The sequence below is a fragment of the Nyctereutes procyonoides genome, unplaced genomic scaffold (genome assembly GCF_905146905.1).
Source record: "Nyctereutes procyonoides isolate TBG_1078 unplaced genomic scaffold, NYPRO_anot_genome, whole genome shotgun sequence".
In the NCBI taxonomy this organism is placed as follows: Eukaryota; Metazoa; Chordata; class Mammalia; order Carnivora; family Canidae; genus Nyctereutes; species Nyctereutes procyonoides.
The window spans coordinates 32,249,785-32,267,665 of NW_026575142.1; the positions used below are offsets into that span (position 1 = coordinate 32,249,785).

The following is a 17,881-nucleotide window of genomic DNA, read 5'->3' on the forward strand; positions in this document are numbered from 1 at the left end:
TGTGTACTATTTTTTCATACGTGGAGAATCTCATTGTACATTCTCCTGAGAAAGCTCACTGAACCTTTTTAACAATTTTCAAACTTACTTGGCCGTAGACCATCTCCTCTTTTTCCTTTACACATGTTAATATCCATAAGGGAAGCATAGCTGAAGGATGTAGTTTGGAAAATGTTTTGTAGGGACAATGGCTTGAACTTCCCATTTAAAAATCTTGTGCAGGTTTCATTTTACTGTGATGTCTCAGAAGTGTCTTCTGGGTGCTGGTGGTATGGTTCTAGTGATGTCTCTATTTCTCAAGGTGTTACATCACATTGGCTCAAGCGCTGGGAATGAGCATGGGAGGAGCTCCTGCTGGACCCGCAGGGACAGGGAAAACAGAAACTACTAAAGATATGGGACGATGTCTTGGAAAATATGTTGTGGTTTTCAATTGTTCTGACCAGATGGATTTCCGAGGACTTGGACGGATTTTTAAAGGTGAGGGTTATAGTTTTTATTTGATGAAAAATTTAAGCTAAGGTGGAATGTCTAAAGATTTATTTTTCAACAATTGGCTACATTTTAGTGTCATTTTTCAACTTCAGACAACTTTTTGGAAAACCTGCATCTTACCATTGTTTGGGGGGATCAAATGTCACCATCACCTGCTTTGTAATGTTCCTTTATCCCTGCAGGTTGGCTATTTACAGATGAAGTACCACATTGTGAATTATTTTGGGGGCATTTTGTGCATCATCTATTTGTTCAAGTTTATTTTTGAACTGACTTATCTCTGGCTTGTCTTGGCAGCTGCAAAATGCCCTTTTCCTTGGCTTTTTGAAATGATATACTAAATGGATTTTCTATTAAATTTCCCTTCGAAGGACTGGCACAGTCTGGATCCTGGGGTTGTTTTGATGAATTTAACCGTATTGATTTGCCAGTTCTGTCAGTGGCAGCCCAGCAAATTTCCATTATTCTGACATGTAAAAAGGAGCGGAAAAAGTCTTTTATTTTTACCGATGGAGATAATGTGACTATGAACCCTGAATTTGGACTTTTCCTGACCATGGTAAGGAACCAGAAGAAGAGCTGCTGAATTTCAGCCTTCTTATTGCAGCTTTCATGCATTTCCCTTGTCTTAGGGAGCTTCTTTTTCATGAATGGAAATTGGGATGGTAATTTTAACTACTGTGTGAAAGCCTTTGATGTTAAACAAAGCTCATATTAATAACTTGTGATGTACTCTCTGCAGTTAAAAGGAGAGTAAGGTATGTAAATGAGTTCTCTGGTTGTCAGCCTGGATTTGTTGCGTGTACATAATGAATCTTTCTTTTACTGTCACACTGATGTGAGTAAGTCACCCCATGACCATGTCATTCATCTGTGGGTTTTGTTTGCTGTATAGAATCCTGGCTATGCTGGGCGGCAGGAGCTCCCCGAAAACCTGAAGATTAATTTCCGCTCTGTGGCCATGATGGTGCCTGACCGACAGATTATCATAAGGGTGAAGTTGGCCAGTTGTGGCTTCATTGACAATGTTGTTTTGGCCAGGAAGTTTTTCACCCTCTACAAGCTGTGTGAGGAACAGCTTTCTAAGCAGGTGTGATGTTCTGAAAGTCTTTCTGTACTTACATATATACTTAGTTTTTCTATTTGGTGAAATGTGCTCATTTTGAAACATTGTAGACTGGGGCTGCTGGCAGATTACCTTATTGATACAAAGTAGAAAATTATATCATTACAAAATTAATTTTATGTGGATAGTTTTTTAAGTGTATTTAAATAAATTAATTTTTGCCACATAGAAATGAAATAAGTACTTCCTGAACTGACTTAAGAGCCAAAGAATTATAAATATTAATATTTGTTCTTTCTCCCACTTTTATGTTAATCATAGTATGTGTTGTGTGTCCTCAGAGTTTTCAGGAACCTCTCAATCATTGCTCTTCTCACTTCTAAGCTTCCTCATATATTGGGCCATGCCTTGCTAATAGTCTGTTATATCTATTGTAAGTTTTTAAAATTTTATTTATTTTATTTTTATAATTTAAATTCAATTAGCATATAGTGTATTACTAGCTTCAGAGATAGAGTTCAGTGATACATCTATCATAACTTTTATTGTAACTTCTATGCTAGTTTCCTGTACTATTTAGAGTAGCAGGTTCTGAAATCATGCAGTTTTGCAGTTAAGAGGTATGAAATTCATCATATATTACTTTTGCATTAGTTATCTGTTGCTATATGACATGGTACCACAAATTTACTGGCTTAAAATAATACACAGTTTATTATTTCGTGGTTTCTGTGGGTCAAGAGTCCTGGTACATCGTGGCTGAGTCCTCTGCTCAGAGTGTAACAAGGCTTCAATGAAGTGTTGGCTACATGCTTGACCAGGGGAGGATTTACTTCTAAGCTCACTCAGGTTGTTGGCAGAATTCTGTTCTTGAGGTTGTAAGACTGAGGGATTTAGTTTCTTGCTGGCTGTCAGCTGGAGAAGGCCATGTTCAGTTCCTGCAGGCTGCATGCTGTTCTTTGCTACATGGGATTCCCCAACATGGCCACTTGCCTTCTCAACGTCAGCAAGTGAAAGAGATTCCAGCAGGATGAATGCAACAGTCTCATATTAGGATTCTCCAGAGAAATAGGGCCAATAGGATTTATGTGTGTGTGTATATATATATATATATATATATATATATATATATATATATATGCTATAAAGAAATTTATTATAAGGGATTGGCTCACACAGTTATGTAGGTAGAGAAGTCCCATGATCTGTTGTCTGTGAGCTGAAAACCAGGAAAGATGGTGGTGTAGTTTGAAGGAATGACAGTATAGATTCTAGTCCAAGTCTGAAGGCCAGACAACTGGGAACATTGAGGACAGGAGAAGGTTGATATCCCGGTCCAGGAGTAGGGCAGAGTGAATGAATCCAACCTTCCTCTTCCTTTTTGTTTTATTCAGGTCCTCGCTGTTTGGATGGTGCCCACCCACCCTGGGGAGGGCCATCTTCTTGACACTGTCCACCAGTTCAAATGCTAATCTCTTCCAGAAACTTCCTTTAGAGACACATTCAAAATCATGTTTAATGAGGACCGAGGCATCCTGTGGCCCAAACTGACACATAAATTTACTATCACAAACCTTAAGTGATGTGACCACAAAATTACGTACATACAATCACATGCGACCTGTTACCTTTGCTGTATTAGATTGATTAAATCATAGGTCCTACCACACTCAAGGGAAAACTATCATACAAAGACACAAACACCATGAGTTGGGATCATGCCACAGATCACTGGGACATAGAAATAAAAATTACTAAAAGCATATGCTAAATAATAATACATGCAATAAGCATAAAACTATAACACAAATAAAACCTCCTAACATATATAGAACATTTTGAACTGTCTTTCACTCTGGCCTCCATTCCAAACTTCTTTGACTCTAGATTATTTTTTATACCCCCAGCCTCAATTAAATTACATTCTCATCAAAAATATTCTTTTTTTCTTCTACTTATTGCAGCCTTTACTCACCCATTCTTCTTTTTCCCTCTATCAAAGAAGTATTTTTCCATGCTGTTTCTTGCATGCAGAAAATTGCCACATCACTGACTCCTGCCTTCTTCTTCTCTACTATTTCATTTCTATTTCCTTCACACCCACAGCCCTGCTCATGGGGTCATTGTCAGATAAAATGAGTCAACGTGTGCAAAACAGGTGGCCCATGCTGATCTCTGGGTGAACATTCTGTGAATCTTACTTCATGCCCACAGATTTAACTGAGTCCAGTTCTGGGAAGTTTTCCTTAATTAATTCCACACACCACTACTTTCACATCGTTGTTACTTTTTGGTGAGTTAGCTCACATTTTTATCATGTTAACTCTGTTAGAATTTAAACTCCTTGAAGACAGGAACTCAATCTGAATCTTTTTATGTGCTCCATCCTCCAAATGATGAGTATGAAGTGATGCATACTGCTTCAGTTACCTTAGCAGATAATTGTTTTTTTTTTTAAATCTGATAAAACATATCTAACATTAAATTTACCATCTTAGCCATTTCCAAGTGTACAATTCAGTAGTGTTAAGTATATTCACAGTGCTATGAAACAGATTTCCATAACATTTTCCTCTTGCAAAACTGAACCTCTATACCCATGAAGCAGCAATTCCTCTCTTACTATTCCCCTCAGTCTCTGGTAACTACCATTCTACTTCTTGTTTCTATGCATTTTACTACTTTAGATACCTCATATAAGTGGGATCATATAGCATTTGTCTATTTTGATTGGCTTATTTTGCTTAGCATGAACCTCAAGGTTCATCCATGGTGTAGGATGTGACAGGGTTTGGTTCCTTTTTATGACTGAATGACATTCCATTGTATGTATATACCACATTTTGTTTTTCCATTCATCCATCCATGGGCATTTGAGATGCTTTCACTTCTTGGCTATTGTGAATACTGTTGCTGTGAACATGGGTGTGCAAATATGTCTTTGAGATCCTGCTTTCAGTTATTTGGCTATATACCCAGAAGTATGATTTCTGGATCATATAATAGTTCTATTTTCAATTTTTTGAGCAACTGCCATACTATTTTCTATAGTGGTTGGTTAATTTGGAGCACTAGGGTGGCTCAGTTTATTGACAGTCTGACTCTTGATTTCAGCTCAGGTCATGATCTCAGGGTTGTGGGATCGAGCCCTGTGTCAGGCTCTGCGCTCAACGTGGAGTCAGCTGGAGATCTCTCTCTCCCTCTCCCTCTACCCGTCTCTCCACTTGCAAGGTCTCTCTGTAAATAAATAAAATCTTTAAAAAATTTATAGCGGTTAGATAATTCATTTTTAATTATTCACTTTATATGTGATTGAGGTTTTAAATATATATCAAGGGAATAACAAAGCTAAGGACTTGGCTTTCCAATATGTCCTTATTCTTCCCAGATCTATGTAATTCCAGAATATGGCTACTGTCTTCCTCCTTAATACGTTTGTCTTTTTACCTATCAGTATATAAATGTATATACACCTGGTTCAGAATTTTAGCTTTAGAGATATGAGGAAATTTTTCTTAGGATGACTGATTAAGAAGAGGCTCAAGGGGTGCGTATACTCCAAGAGGAAATTTATTCCTTTCTCCCTGTCAAGATATATTTATTAGTTCTGATCTAAGGGCTGAAATTAATGATCATACATGAGAGAACTCTTTTGGATATTCTCTATTTTCTCCAAAATATATTGATAAAAATTTATTGCTTCACTAGCTGTGCAGTTTTTTCTAAAGGAAAATTAGCATTTATTCATTATTGTGAATAGTACTTTTGTCAACTTTGTAGTTTTCATGGGTAAGTTAATATTGAAAATAAGCCTGGTGTACCTCACATGCTTCAGGTGCATTATGATTTTGGTCTGCGGAACATTCTGTCAGTTTTGCGAACCCTAGGAGCGGCAAAAAGAGCCAACCCCACAGATACAGAATCAGTGATCGTCATGCGTGTTCTACGAGACATGAATCTTTCTAAACTGGTAAGATTCACAGATGGAAATGTTGCACCCACTTAATATCAGTTCAGCTAAGTAAGTGCAAATGAGATTTAGAAATATTTATTTAAAATACTCATTTAAAAATGAATAATTATCAGCTAAAGTGTGGGAGAGCATAACTTTAAATGAGACTTCTTCAGAAGCTATTTTTGTGGTAATTCATATCTAGTCTAACATATGCCTTTTTCCATAGGATTGAAATGGATTTTTAAAAATCCACATGCTAAGTTTCTGAATAACTTGAAATATTTTTGGGTTTTAGAGCTGAAATCTCACCTTCTTTAACGTCTGTAGAGTCTGGCAGGAAATTATATGTAAATTGAACAGTGTGTAATAATGTCACACTCATCCGTTTCACAGTTGTTCGGGATCAGTGAATCTATGTACAGGGTGACAGAATGATATATTTTTTATTTTAAAATAAAAGCGCAAAGCAAATTCCAATTCATGACTTTGTTACTATCTCTTATTTAAATTATTTTTTAAAATTTAAATTATAAATTTTAGGTTAATGGTAACTCCCCAAACTGGTTATTTTACTGGAAGATTGTTGTATAGGCAGTATTTTCCTTTCATCTGCTTCCTTCCTCACTTTCCTCTTCTTCCTCCCTTTTCTCCCCCCCCCTTTTCTAAAAATAATTTTTAACTTATGGGCAACACAAGGAAAATATTCCTCAACTTCAGTGAAGGTTGTATTTTATTTATTAACAGTTATGGTAAAATAATTTGGTATGTTTAACATTTTCAGTTTATCTGTACATTGCTCTGATTGTGCCAGAATAGTCTGATTTCCCTTTCTTTCTTCTTTTAGATTGATGAGGATGAACCCTTATTTTTGAGTTTGATTGAAGATCTCTTCCCAAATATTCTTCTGGACAAAGCAGATTACCCAGAACTGGAAATGGCAATTAGTAGACAGGTAATGTATTTCTCAGGGCATCCAATACTATGTAGTCTCTTCATCTGAGTTTCATGAGAATCAAGTGGAGCTGATGTGTTCCAAATATGTGAGTTCTAAGAACAACACCCAACGCTGTGGCTATTGTGTTAGGAGAGGCCATTACACACCACTGACAGAACTGTGTCAGGCAGTCTTGAGCCGGGCAGTCTTCCACCATCGAACAACAACATGTCTAGTTGGCCACATGCTAGGGGTCCCCTTGTTGATGGAAACCATTCCACATGAGATTCTGAAATGAAATATGACAAGGAGGCCTCAGCTGGCTGCCTTGCCTTGCTCGGCTTGGCTTTGCCTGTGGCCCTGGTGTTTCCACATTGCTTTGTGATTGTCCTGATTGTCATTCACAATGATCTCATATGACTCCTCAACTGTCATTTTTCTTCCCCAGGCCCAGGATCACTTGTGGTTTCTTCCTTAGGCCCTAGGGGATCCACCACATTATATAAAAATGGTGATTAGCTCATATTTATAAAATACATTTCAATTCTTTGAAGATATTTGTTAACAAAAATCAAATATGGTAGTATTTAATGGATATTTTCCTTTTAAAAAAATCAATACATAAAACTCTTAATCTCCATGGCACCTGGGTCACTCAGTTGGTTAAGCATCTGCCTCTTGATTTTGGCTCAGGTCGTGGTTTTGGAGTCATGCTATCAAGCCCTCCATGCTAGACAGGAGTCTGCTTGAGAGATTATCTCTCTCTCTCCCTCTGCCCCTCTACCCCCTGAAATAAATACATAAAATATTTAAAAAAAATCTTAAAAAAAAAATCTTAATCTCCTAATCAGGTGAGAGTGATAATTCATTTTGCAAGTGGTTTCTTCATCATATGGCTGAATTAATTGTAGCATTGTCTAAAAAGCTTAGCATAAAGTAATTTATAGGGCAATTAACAGCAAAATTTGTAGCATGTGAAAAATCTGAAGAGCATATATACAGAGCCTAAAATGATCCATGATTATTATCCAACAATTATTTAAGTAAAAATAAAGGCATCATTTATAGTGTGTTTAAGCATTGCATGATGGTTAAGAGCATGGACCATGGAGCTGAGTTTCTTGGGCTCAAATCCCCATGTAACTTTACAAGTAATAATCTAATTTAAGCAAACTCCATGCCATATGTGGGACTCGAACTGACAACCTTGAGACCAAAAGTTGCATAATCTACCAACTGAGCCTACCAAATATATTGCCCCAGCAATATATTTTTTATCATGGTAAAATATATAACATAAAATTTACCATTTTAGCCATTTTTACATGTACTGCTCAGTGGCATTTAGTGCATTCACATTATTGTACAAGACATCATCACCATCCATCTTCAGAATTTTTTTCACCTTCCCAAACTGAAACTCCATACCCAACAAACAATAACTCCCATTCCTCTACCCCTCACTCGACATCTGTGCATATTTTGATTACAACAGTAAATCCAGATTGTTGTTGATGTGGCCCAATGTGGGGCTTGCATGTTTTCAGGTTGAAGAAGCTGGTCTCATCAACCATCCTCCTTGGAAACTCAAAGTCATCCAGCTGTTTGAGACACAGAGAGTGCGGCATGGGATGATGACCCTGGGGCCTAGTGGTGCAGGAAAAACCACCTGCATCCACACCTTGATGAAAGCCATGGCAGGTAAGGGGGCAGCCAAGCTGTGTTGCTCTGGACAACACATTTAAATAGTTGTGACACCTCTGCATACTCCAAGAGGGACACAAACATTAGCTACATTAGTATATTTGCAGGAGGGAATGCTGCGTTACTGATTATTAGGTACATTTTAGAGATAATGTATTATTATAATTAACTAGAGGGGAAAAAACCACATAAGTCCAGCAGATGTAAGCTCTCAGTTTTGGCAAGGTAAGTGATAGCTGAGAGCACAGTTCTTTCTCAGTGTGAAGACCTCCTGGTGGAGTCTTGATGTAGAGAATTCACTTTGCTCCATAGCTAAAGACACCAAGACTAAATCCAACATGTGCAGGACCCTAGGGCAAATACAGAGCAATTTTCACAACCACCAACTCAATCAATATCAATGCACTGGGGTTTCATGAGCTGACTGAGCTACATGTTAAAACCAAGAACAGGTTCATCAACAGAAAATAGTCTTATGATGAATTCATCTTTGCATAGAACTTCTCCAAAACCTGTGATGGCATTGGGTTACATAATTTAGACATGTTATACATAATGTATCACTATTGTTTAATATTTAGTACTCATTTTGCTCAAGTCATTTTACCAGGTGCATTTGTAGTTTATTGTTAACAGAAGGCAGCCACATAACAACAAAAGTATTATTAAGCATAATTTGAGAAAACATATCATTTTAAAGCTATATAAACATCCCCAAACACAAGAACATATCTCAGCAAATTGAAGCCAGTGGGGGGGGAAATGAGGCATCTTCTGGGTGGTATTTCAGAGACCAGACTTAATCCAGTACACCATAAATCAAAAGACTTTTGAGCTGTGAAATTTCAAGAACTTCCAGGATATATTAATTTGTTCATATCTTTTTCCCCATTATATTTCATGTAATTTTCTTTTACAGAAGGATAAAAGCGAAAGTATGTGAGTCCATAAAACATAACAGGATTAACTATGATAACTTGGAATGAAGTAAGACATATATTCTCAGTGTAATTTTGCATTTTTCATATCTTGAACACTTGCTAGTGGTACATTGCAAATTAGTTCAGTGTTACTTAACATGGGCCACTCTACATTGGAGTTGTTTAAAATTTGCATTTACTTGGTACAGATTGTGGAAAACCACATCGGGAACTGAGGATGAATCCCAAAGCGATTACGGCCCCACAGATGTTTGGTCGGCTTGATGTGGCCACAAATGACTGGACTGATGGGATATTTTCAACCCTATGGAGGAAAACATTAAAGGCTAAAAAAGGTAGAGGATAGAGGTAGAGGATAGATTATTTTTGATACATCCTTTTAAATAAAATCCTTGGTGCCCATTTAGAATTGGTAGAACATATTCTCCCTATAACATCTTAGCCAAGAATAAGAAGCCCTTAATCAGTATATTTGTCAGTGTTGATATATTGAAAATATTGATTAGACATTTAAAATACCCCTCTTCCTCCTTTTGTTGTTGTTGTCACAACAGAAATTATTTTCCTTTTGAGTAAATATTTCTGTATACCTGTGATATCTTAGAAAAAAATAGAAGAAAGGCTGTTAAGGAAAATTGATACTGTTGAATAAATGGATTTTACTATAACTATTTCACTGAATCTTTTAAAAATGTTACTTTTATTTAAGTACAGCCTATTTTTAGAAAACTGATTTGCCTATAAAAATCACAGGAGGAAAAAAAAATCACAGGAGGAAATAGGCTTCTTTGGGGAGAAAAATCACATATATCAAAAATGAAGTCTTTATTGAACTAACAAGTTATTCTGTGTAGATGTACACTGGTGTTTGGTCGTCCTATGAACAAACATGTTAATGGCTAGCAGTTCACTCTGAATACTCTCTTACTTACGGAGTCTGGAAATTGAACCCAATGTTCTTAGAATATAAGCTCAGATGGAAGAGGTGATATTAACTTTCTTCCCATATTTTCTCACTCCTGAATGAGTGAGTGAATGCACTTGCAGAGAGAAAGTAGGATATGGGAAGACAAGATATTGGGGTATTTCTTTAGGAGTCTCTGCTTTGGAATGCTTTCTACCGAAAAATGTTTAAGGCGTTGCCACCCAAGTTCTCATTTAGGGAATGGAGCTCATCAACCTAACATCGGTTGTCAAAAGAGACATGAAAACATGGAATTTCTAAAGTGTGCTCATGTTAGAAATTGTTGTTTTAGTGGAAATAAATAAAATTTTGTGTCTGACTTGTTTCAGTAATCCCGTGTCAACACAGATCCAGTGCCCAATGCTCCCAAGAATAGGAGCTCAGAGAGGTGGTTTATTTCCCCTCCTTAAAGAAGGCAATAGGCCTTTTCTAAGTGACTGGCATCATTTTACTTAAATTCAAGTCAAATGAGCATAATTAAGATTTTCAAAGCAGTTTATTTGACATAGAATATATTACAGGCGTTGCACAGTAAATAAAAATTAGAGTTACAAACTTGGTCATAGTGTCAATAAAGAGAAACTAGAGGTTAAGCAGTTAAAAGGAACTATTAAACCAAATACCTAAATTGATGATGGCATTCCCGTTGATGGCATTCTGTTGATGTTTGTCACTTTCTTTACTTCCATATCTCTGAAGCAACCTCCATCAGCTTTTGTTCCCAATTGTCCTCCAAAACTGCTCTTTTAAAGGACAGTCATGACCTCTGGCACATCAGATATAAATGGTCAGTTCTCAGGCTAGTTGGGCTCTGGTAGTATCTGGCACCATTGATCACTCTCCTTGATATTCTTCCATCACTTGACTTCTGGGAAACTTTACCTGCTGGCTCTCCTTCTACTTCTGCTTCCTGATGAGGGGTCTCCCAGAGGGAGGAGCCAGCAAAGACGACTACCAGAAGTCTGAGCATTAAGTGGCTCTGTCCTCAGACCTCCTGTTTCTGCCTACTTTTCCTATCTAGAAGAAACATCTCCAGTCCATGGTTTTAAATGCCATCTCTAAGCTGATGGCTTCTACATTTTAATGTTCAACCCTGACCTCTCCCTTAAATCTCTAGCTCAACAACACTGTGGGATGTCTGTGAGACATCTCAAATGTAACATGTGCAAGCCAGTCCATTCTATGGTTCTGCTTGTCTTTCTGACTGTACTCACATTTCTCTTCCTCTTCTCCTCTTCTTGCCTACTAGGTTCAACTTCTTACTTACTCTTTCTGAAGCACCCTGTGCTTATACTCACTTTGAGAACTTTGCACTTGCTATTCTTACTGCCTGAAGATTCTACCTCTAGATCTTTACCTCATTCTCCTGAAATTTGACTACCTCACCTAAAATAATGCACCATCCTCTTATCCTATTTAATTTTTCTTATCTAACATATTTCTTTGCTTATTGGTTTATCATTTCTACCACTTAGAAGGTAAGCTCTGTGAAGGCAGGACATTGTCTTATTTACCTCAATATCCCCAGACCCTAGAACAGTGCTTATACTTAGAGGGTGCTCAAAGAATGTTTGTTCAATGAGCAAATGACTTACTGCTTTGATTATGTGCTTTAAACAACTGGTATATGAAGAACTAGAAAAGTTCTATGTGATAATATAATAATTTCTATCAGAGTTTTATTTAAAATTAATGAAAATTACATCATTATAATACTTCTTCAAGTATAGTAGTTATATGTATATGTATATACGTATATGTATGTTTCCCCCCCAACTTTGGTGGGATATTCTAGGGGAGCATATCTGGATAGTTCTTGATGGTCCAGTAGACGCCATCTGGATTGAAAATCTGAATTCTGTTTTGGATGATAATAAAACTCTAACCCTTGCCAATGGTGATCGGATTCCCATGGCTCCGAACTGCAAGATCATTTTTGAACCCCATAACATTGACAACGCTTCACCCGCTACTGTCTCAAGAAATGGAATGGTTTTCATGAGTTCTTCTATCCTAGATTGGAGTCCTATTCTAGAGGTATGAGTGGGGTCTTTGTTTTGTACACTGAAAGAGAAAAACAGATGTTTAGCATTCCTGTAGAGCACATGCTGATTTTTCTGCAGACCTGTGATGTAATTGCATTTCATTGCTAATGTTTATGGCCGTTTCTTGCTTGTTCTGTGATGTTAAAGCCCTGATTGTCCCTTACAGGCTCCTTTAGCTTTCTTTCAGATTTCTTCAGGGCTCTTCTCATCTCTTTAGAACTGTGATTTCCACTGTGAGTTGCGGAGTAATTGCCAGTCCTAGCTGAATCAATAATTCCATCAGACTGTGAATAAGTAAAATTTAATTTTATCACTTTGGGAATTCATGACATTTTTAAAAGATACTCATTCACATAAAGTTTGGGAACAATCATCGTAGAATATTAGCTTGAAGGGAACAATTTATTAAAATTGCATATAAGCGAAAAATTACATATAAGGAATTTTTATGAGATTCAGTAGTCATAGTATTTGTCTTACATTTGTTCTTAGAAATAATATTTCAGATAATATTTCCAATTCATGAAAAGGTATATTATTTTCTTACCACCAGTACATTCCAGGGTGTATTGATTATAATCAGATTATAGTTAATTTGTATACTTAGATATTTTACTAAATAAATGCTATAATATAAGGCAAAATGCTTATTAGATAAGCCATCTGTGAAATATTTTTTGACATAGTTGAACAAATTTACTATTTTATTTACATATTTTTTTGGAGATGATTTTGATTGAAAACTTATAAAATCATAATTTAAATTAAGTAGATGTTTATATTGTCATTAAGTTTTTGTGCTTCTTTTTGTCTATGAAAATATATCCTAACTTTTAATAATATCTTCTCAGAACTTACAGAAATCTGGGTTGCAAAAGGGTTTAGGTTTGGTAAAGTGTGAACATATGAAAAAAGAGGGGATTATATAGCAAAATTATACTTACATATAATTGAATATGTCACTAAACATGCTTCTAAAGATTTCAGATTTCATAATCAAATTATCCATCCATTAAGGAGAATACAGAGCAAGGGGTCTGAACTCCGGCTGTGTAATAATCATCAATGATAGTTCTTTAAAATACAGATGATTGGGTCATACCCCAATCCTACCAAAGTAGAATCTCTGGGTAGGGTGTGGTTCAGGAGTTGGTTTTTGTTTTTAAAAGCATCACAATAGATTCAGATTTGGTAATCGCAGAATCAGTGACAAGCTCCAAGTAAAAAAAGTATTTATGTGATTTTCCTCAAATACTTCACATTCACAAAGGCTTTTTAAAAATACTTTTACATGACTAGCTAATGATTATCTAAACTTTACTATTTGTGAAAGAAGCTTCTATTATGTTGTCTGTTGATACTGAATAAGGTTCTTACATTAATGCTATACTTACTACTAAGGTTTTTTTTATTTTTTTATTTTTATTTTATTTTATTTTATTTTATTTATTTATTTTATTTTATTTTATTTATTTTTAAGTAGGCTCCATACCCAGCGTGGAGCCCAATACAGGGCTTGAACTCATGTCCCTGAGATCAAGACCTGAGCTGAGATAACGGTCAGACACTCCACTGACTAAGCCACCCAGGCACCTCCTACCTAATTTTTAAATATGCTTTTAAATAATGCAGTTTCTTCTTATGAATGGTTAGCAAGAAGCAAGACTCACAAAGAATCAGACTGGAAGTATTTAGAGCAGTGCAAGGTAGCTCTCGGGAGTTATTAGAACAGATGGGTGGAAAAGCTGGGTTCATGGGAAACTATCAGCTCCTAGGAGCCAAGCTGATGACTTGGCCCTGTGTATGACATTCTTTTTGGTTCCATCAACTCGGAAGTGCTATGTTCTGTTTTGATTGCTATGGCAGCCTGGTAAATTCAGGAATTGATGAATAATTTGGAATCAACATTTTATAGCTTCTGTTCAGTCTAAGAATGAGCTGACCTCTTGAGGCCAAGGGAACTTGCTTCAGCTTTGGAGTATATTGTGCGTTACGTGGTATTTTGTTAGAGATCACATGCCTTTTTCTAATAGTGAGTTCCCCAAATGACTAAATTTTCCATTTTCTGGAACATTCTTTGATATTTTTCTTCACTGGTTGTTAATTAAATTAGAAGAAGTAAAAGGAAACAACTAACTTGAAAATCTTTGTTTCCCATTTAAAACAATGTGGGTATGGGTTTCCTTTGTTCATCTTTTATTTTGCTTTCCTAAGTTATTTCTCTATATATGCCTCCTCATTTTCTTCTAGTATGTTTTATTTATTTATTTACTTAGGTGTTTTAATTAATTAATTTTTATTTTATTTAAACTCAATTAACATATAACGTATTATTGGTTTCAGAAGTAGAGCTCAGTGATTCATCAGTCTTATATAACACCTGGTGCTCATTACATCATGTGCCCTCCTTAATGCTCATCACCCCGTTACCCCATCCCCCCACCCACATCCCCTCCAGTGACTCTCAGTTTGTTTCCTATGATTAAGAGTCTTTTATAGGGATGCCTGGATGGCTCAGATGTTGAGCGTCTGCCTTTGGCTCAGGGCATGATCTCGGGGTCTGGGATTGAGTCCCGCTTCAGGCTCCCTGCATGGAGCCTACCTCTGCCTCTGCCTCTCTTTCTGTCTCTCATGAACAAATAAATAAATCTTTTTTTTAAAAAGAGCCTTTTATGGTTTTTTTCCCTCTCGATTTTGTTTTGTTTTATTTTTTTCCTGCTTCCTCTATGATCCTGTTTTGTTTCTTAAACTCCACATATGAATGAGATCATGATAGTTGTCTTTCTCTGATTGAGTTATTTTGCTTAGCATAATATCCTCTAATTCCATCCACAACGTTGCAAATGGCAAGATATCTTTTTTTTTTTTTTTGATGGCTGAGTTGTATCCTGTTGTTTATATACCACATCTTCTTTATCCATTCATCTGTTGATAGACATCTGGGCTCTTTCCATAGTTTGGCTGTTGTGGATGTTGCTGCCATAAACATTGCGGGGCCAGTGCCCCTTCAGATCACTACATTTGTATCTTTGGGGTAAATACCTAGTAGTGCAATTGCTTGATTGTAGGGTAGCTCTGGTATATTTTAATTAACAGCCAAAGACTTTTTCTTTATATTAACTTCAAGACCTGAGCACATGTGTAGGGTGGTAACAGAATGTGTGGGTTTGAATTCCAGCCTTGGCACCCACCAGCTGTAGGATCCTGGATATATTACTTCAACGATTTGGACCTTGGTTTTCCATCTATAAAGGTGGATAATAATAACTTCTACTTCACAGTGTTATTTTGAGCATTATATGAATTAATGCATGAAAGCATTAGCTTTCATTGGCAAGGCCTGGCAATCCTATGTGCAGTATTATCATTAAAAATATTTTAAAAAATTTGTTCAAAAATGGCCATTCTCCTGGTGTGCCAATAAATTTATTAATGGATTAATCTGTAAATGAACAGGGTTTCCTTAAGAAACGCTCGCCTCAAGAAGCTGAAATTCTTCGTCAGCTCTACAGCAAGTCTTTTCCCGATCTGTATCGCTTCAGTATCCAGAACTTAGAATACAAGATGGAGATGCTTGAGGCTTTTGTAATCATGCAGAGCATTAACATGCTTCAAGGGCTGATCCCTCCAAAGGTAAATTGCTCAACAACTTTCTAGAAGTTTCTCTCTTAACAGAGCTATGTTGGGCAGAAAGTACAATATTTGAAATTGGTTTTGTTAGACCTTTGGGTGGAGGGAGGATTTTTCAAATGTGCACCTGCATCTTTTGCATTTTTTTTCATTCCTTTTTCACCAGGTAAGCCTAGGGTTTGTAATTTAGTGGCAAGTTCACAGTCATCCAATAAGCATCCAGATTTATTTTGGAGACCTGCCTGATATTTCTCGAGATCAGTACTGTATTTGTTCCCAGTTTCTTTCATTTTTCCCTTGTTCTTGTCTTAGGGAAAAGTATTGTCCCTTTTACATCTTTGTTATTTTCATTGAAACCTCAAAGTAAAAAGTCAGTTCGAGAATACAGTATTAAGACAAAAAGTTTCTTTTGTGCTAGGAGCAAGGTGTGGAGGTCACAGCGGAGCACCTGGAGAGACTGTACATCTTCTCCCTGATGTGGAGCATTGGTGCCCTGCTGGAACTGGAGGGCCGGCGTTGGGTGGACCAGTGGCTACGTGCTCAGCAAGCACTGACCTTGGATTTGCCACCTCTAGAGGGGCCCGAGGACACCATGTTTGACTATTATGTCACATCCACTGGTGAGGATCCTTGCTGCCATCCATACACAACAGATGGGAACAGTTTTTTTCACTGGCTAATATTTAAATAAATTTTATTTTTCTGAATGGTAGTTAAAACACTTGGCTCTAAAATTAAAATGGACATTTTCATGTGTGAAGAAACCTAATTGTTTCTTTTTTGAAATTTTATTTCATTTGTGATCTGAATGCATATCTTCCCCCTTGTTAGGTATATTGTTTACTGAACTTTTAATGAATTAAAAACAAACTGGAAGGTGCCCTGGGTGGCTCAGTTGGTTTAGTGTCTGACTCTTGATTTTAGCTCAAGTCATGATCTCAGGGTCCTGTGACAGAGCCCTGAATTGGCCTTCACGCTTAGTGGAAAGTCTACTTGAGGATTCTCTCTCCCTCTCTCTCTTCCTGGACCACCCCCCCACTCATGCTCTCTAAAATAGATAAATCAATCTTAAAAAGATTAGAGAAAAATCTCCAAATAGATCTGTTTCAGTCATTTATATAATATAATCAGCAATTTACATAAAAATTACAAAGTGTGAAGTATATTTTTACCAAATATTTTATCTATACACTTATATCTAGCTATATATACCTCAATTTATTTAGTTGTACATACATAAAGTACATACATACAAAGCATATATATACATATATATATACACAATATTTATATATCTTTTATTTTTGGTTTATAATCAAGGAAGTGTGTAATGAAAAGCTGTGAGATTAGATATTTTAAATGGTTTTAGTTAGATACTACTATCACTGTATTCTTAATTTTTACACAGACATTATTGAAAACTGACATATTTAAAAAGAAAATTTCAAGATACTTCTTAATATTTACTAGTAATACCACTTTGCAATTGTTCCTTGGGAAATTTTGACTCAGCTAACACATAATTAAATACTACTTGCATCTATCGGTCTACTGGTCTGCATTTTATGGGGAGTTTTTGAAGGAGGCCTTAATGAGATGTCAAGAGCATCTGCTTGTTCTAGTTAGGAATTAGATTATTCATAGGCATATGAAGATGTAAATGTTTTCTGTTCACCTCAGGTAAGTGGACACACTGGAACACATGTATTGAGGAATATGTGTATCCATCTGACGTCACCCCAGAATACAGCTCCATCCTGGTGCCAAATGTTGAGAACGTGAGGACTGACTTTCTAATTAAGACCATCGCTAAACAGAGCAAGGTGTGGCTCTTTGACTTGTATTAACAGTAACATATTTTAAAATGTCACTTGAACACACAAGGTAACTTGTGTTTATCCTAGAATGTCTTGGGTTGCTGTTTAGAACAAATGAAGGTATCACCCACATTAGTATACTTCTTTTTATTATTACAGTAACAGTGTCAGAGTTGATTGAATATTCCAGATTCATAATCAAGTAATGATTTCTTTCCCATTAGTGGAGAGAAAGTGAATTTTGACTTGTTTTTTTCAAAGAGAATCCTTCTCTTCTGATGATTGTGTTAGTTTGCTGGGGATGCCATAATAAATCACCACAGAGTGACT

General features: G+C 36.4%; 1 protein-coding gene across 1 annotated transcript in view; it reads left to right on the forward strand.

Moving 5' to 3' along the window:
* DNAH5 (dynein axonemal heavy chain 5) overlaps nt 1-17,881 on the forward strand; it is a 297,281-nt gene that overhangs the window by 167,516 nt on the left and 111,884 nt on the right. The window contains exons 36-46 of the mRNA XM_055308486.1: nt 302-480; nt 867-1,054; nt 1,391-1,585; nt 5,397-5,531; nt 6,361-6,468; nt 7,998-8,151; nt 9,284-9,430; nt 11,855-12,096; nt 15,561-15,737; nt 16,153-16,354; nt 17,415-17,557. Coding sequence (XP_055164461.1) covers nt 302-480; nt 867-1,054; nt 1,391-1,585; nt 5,397-5,531; nt 6,361-6,468; nt 7,998-8,151; nt 9,284-9,430; nt 11,855-12,096; nt 15,561-15,737; nt 16,153-16,354; nt 17,415-17,557 — 1,870 coding nt within the window. The remainder of the gene's footprint in view (nt 1-301; nt 481-866; nt 1,055-1,390; nt 1,586-5,396; nt 5,532-6,360; nt 6,469-7,997; nt 8,152-9,283; nt 9,431-11,854; nt 12,097-15,560; nt 15,738-16,152; nt 16,355-17,414; nt 17,558-17,881) is intronic.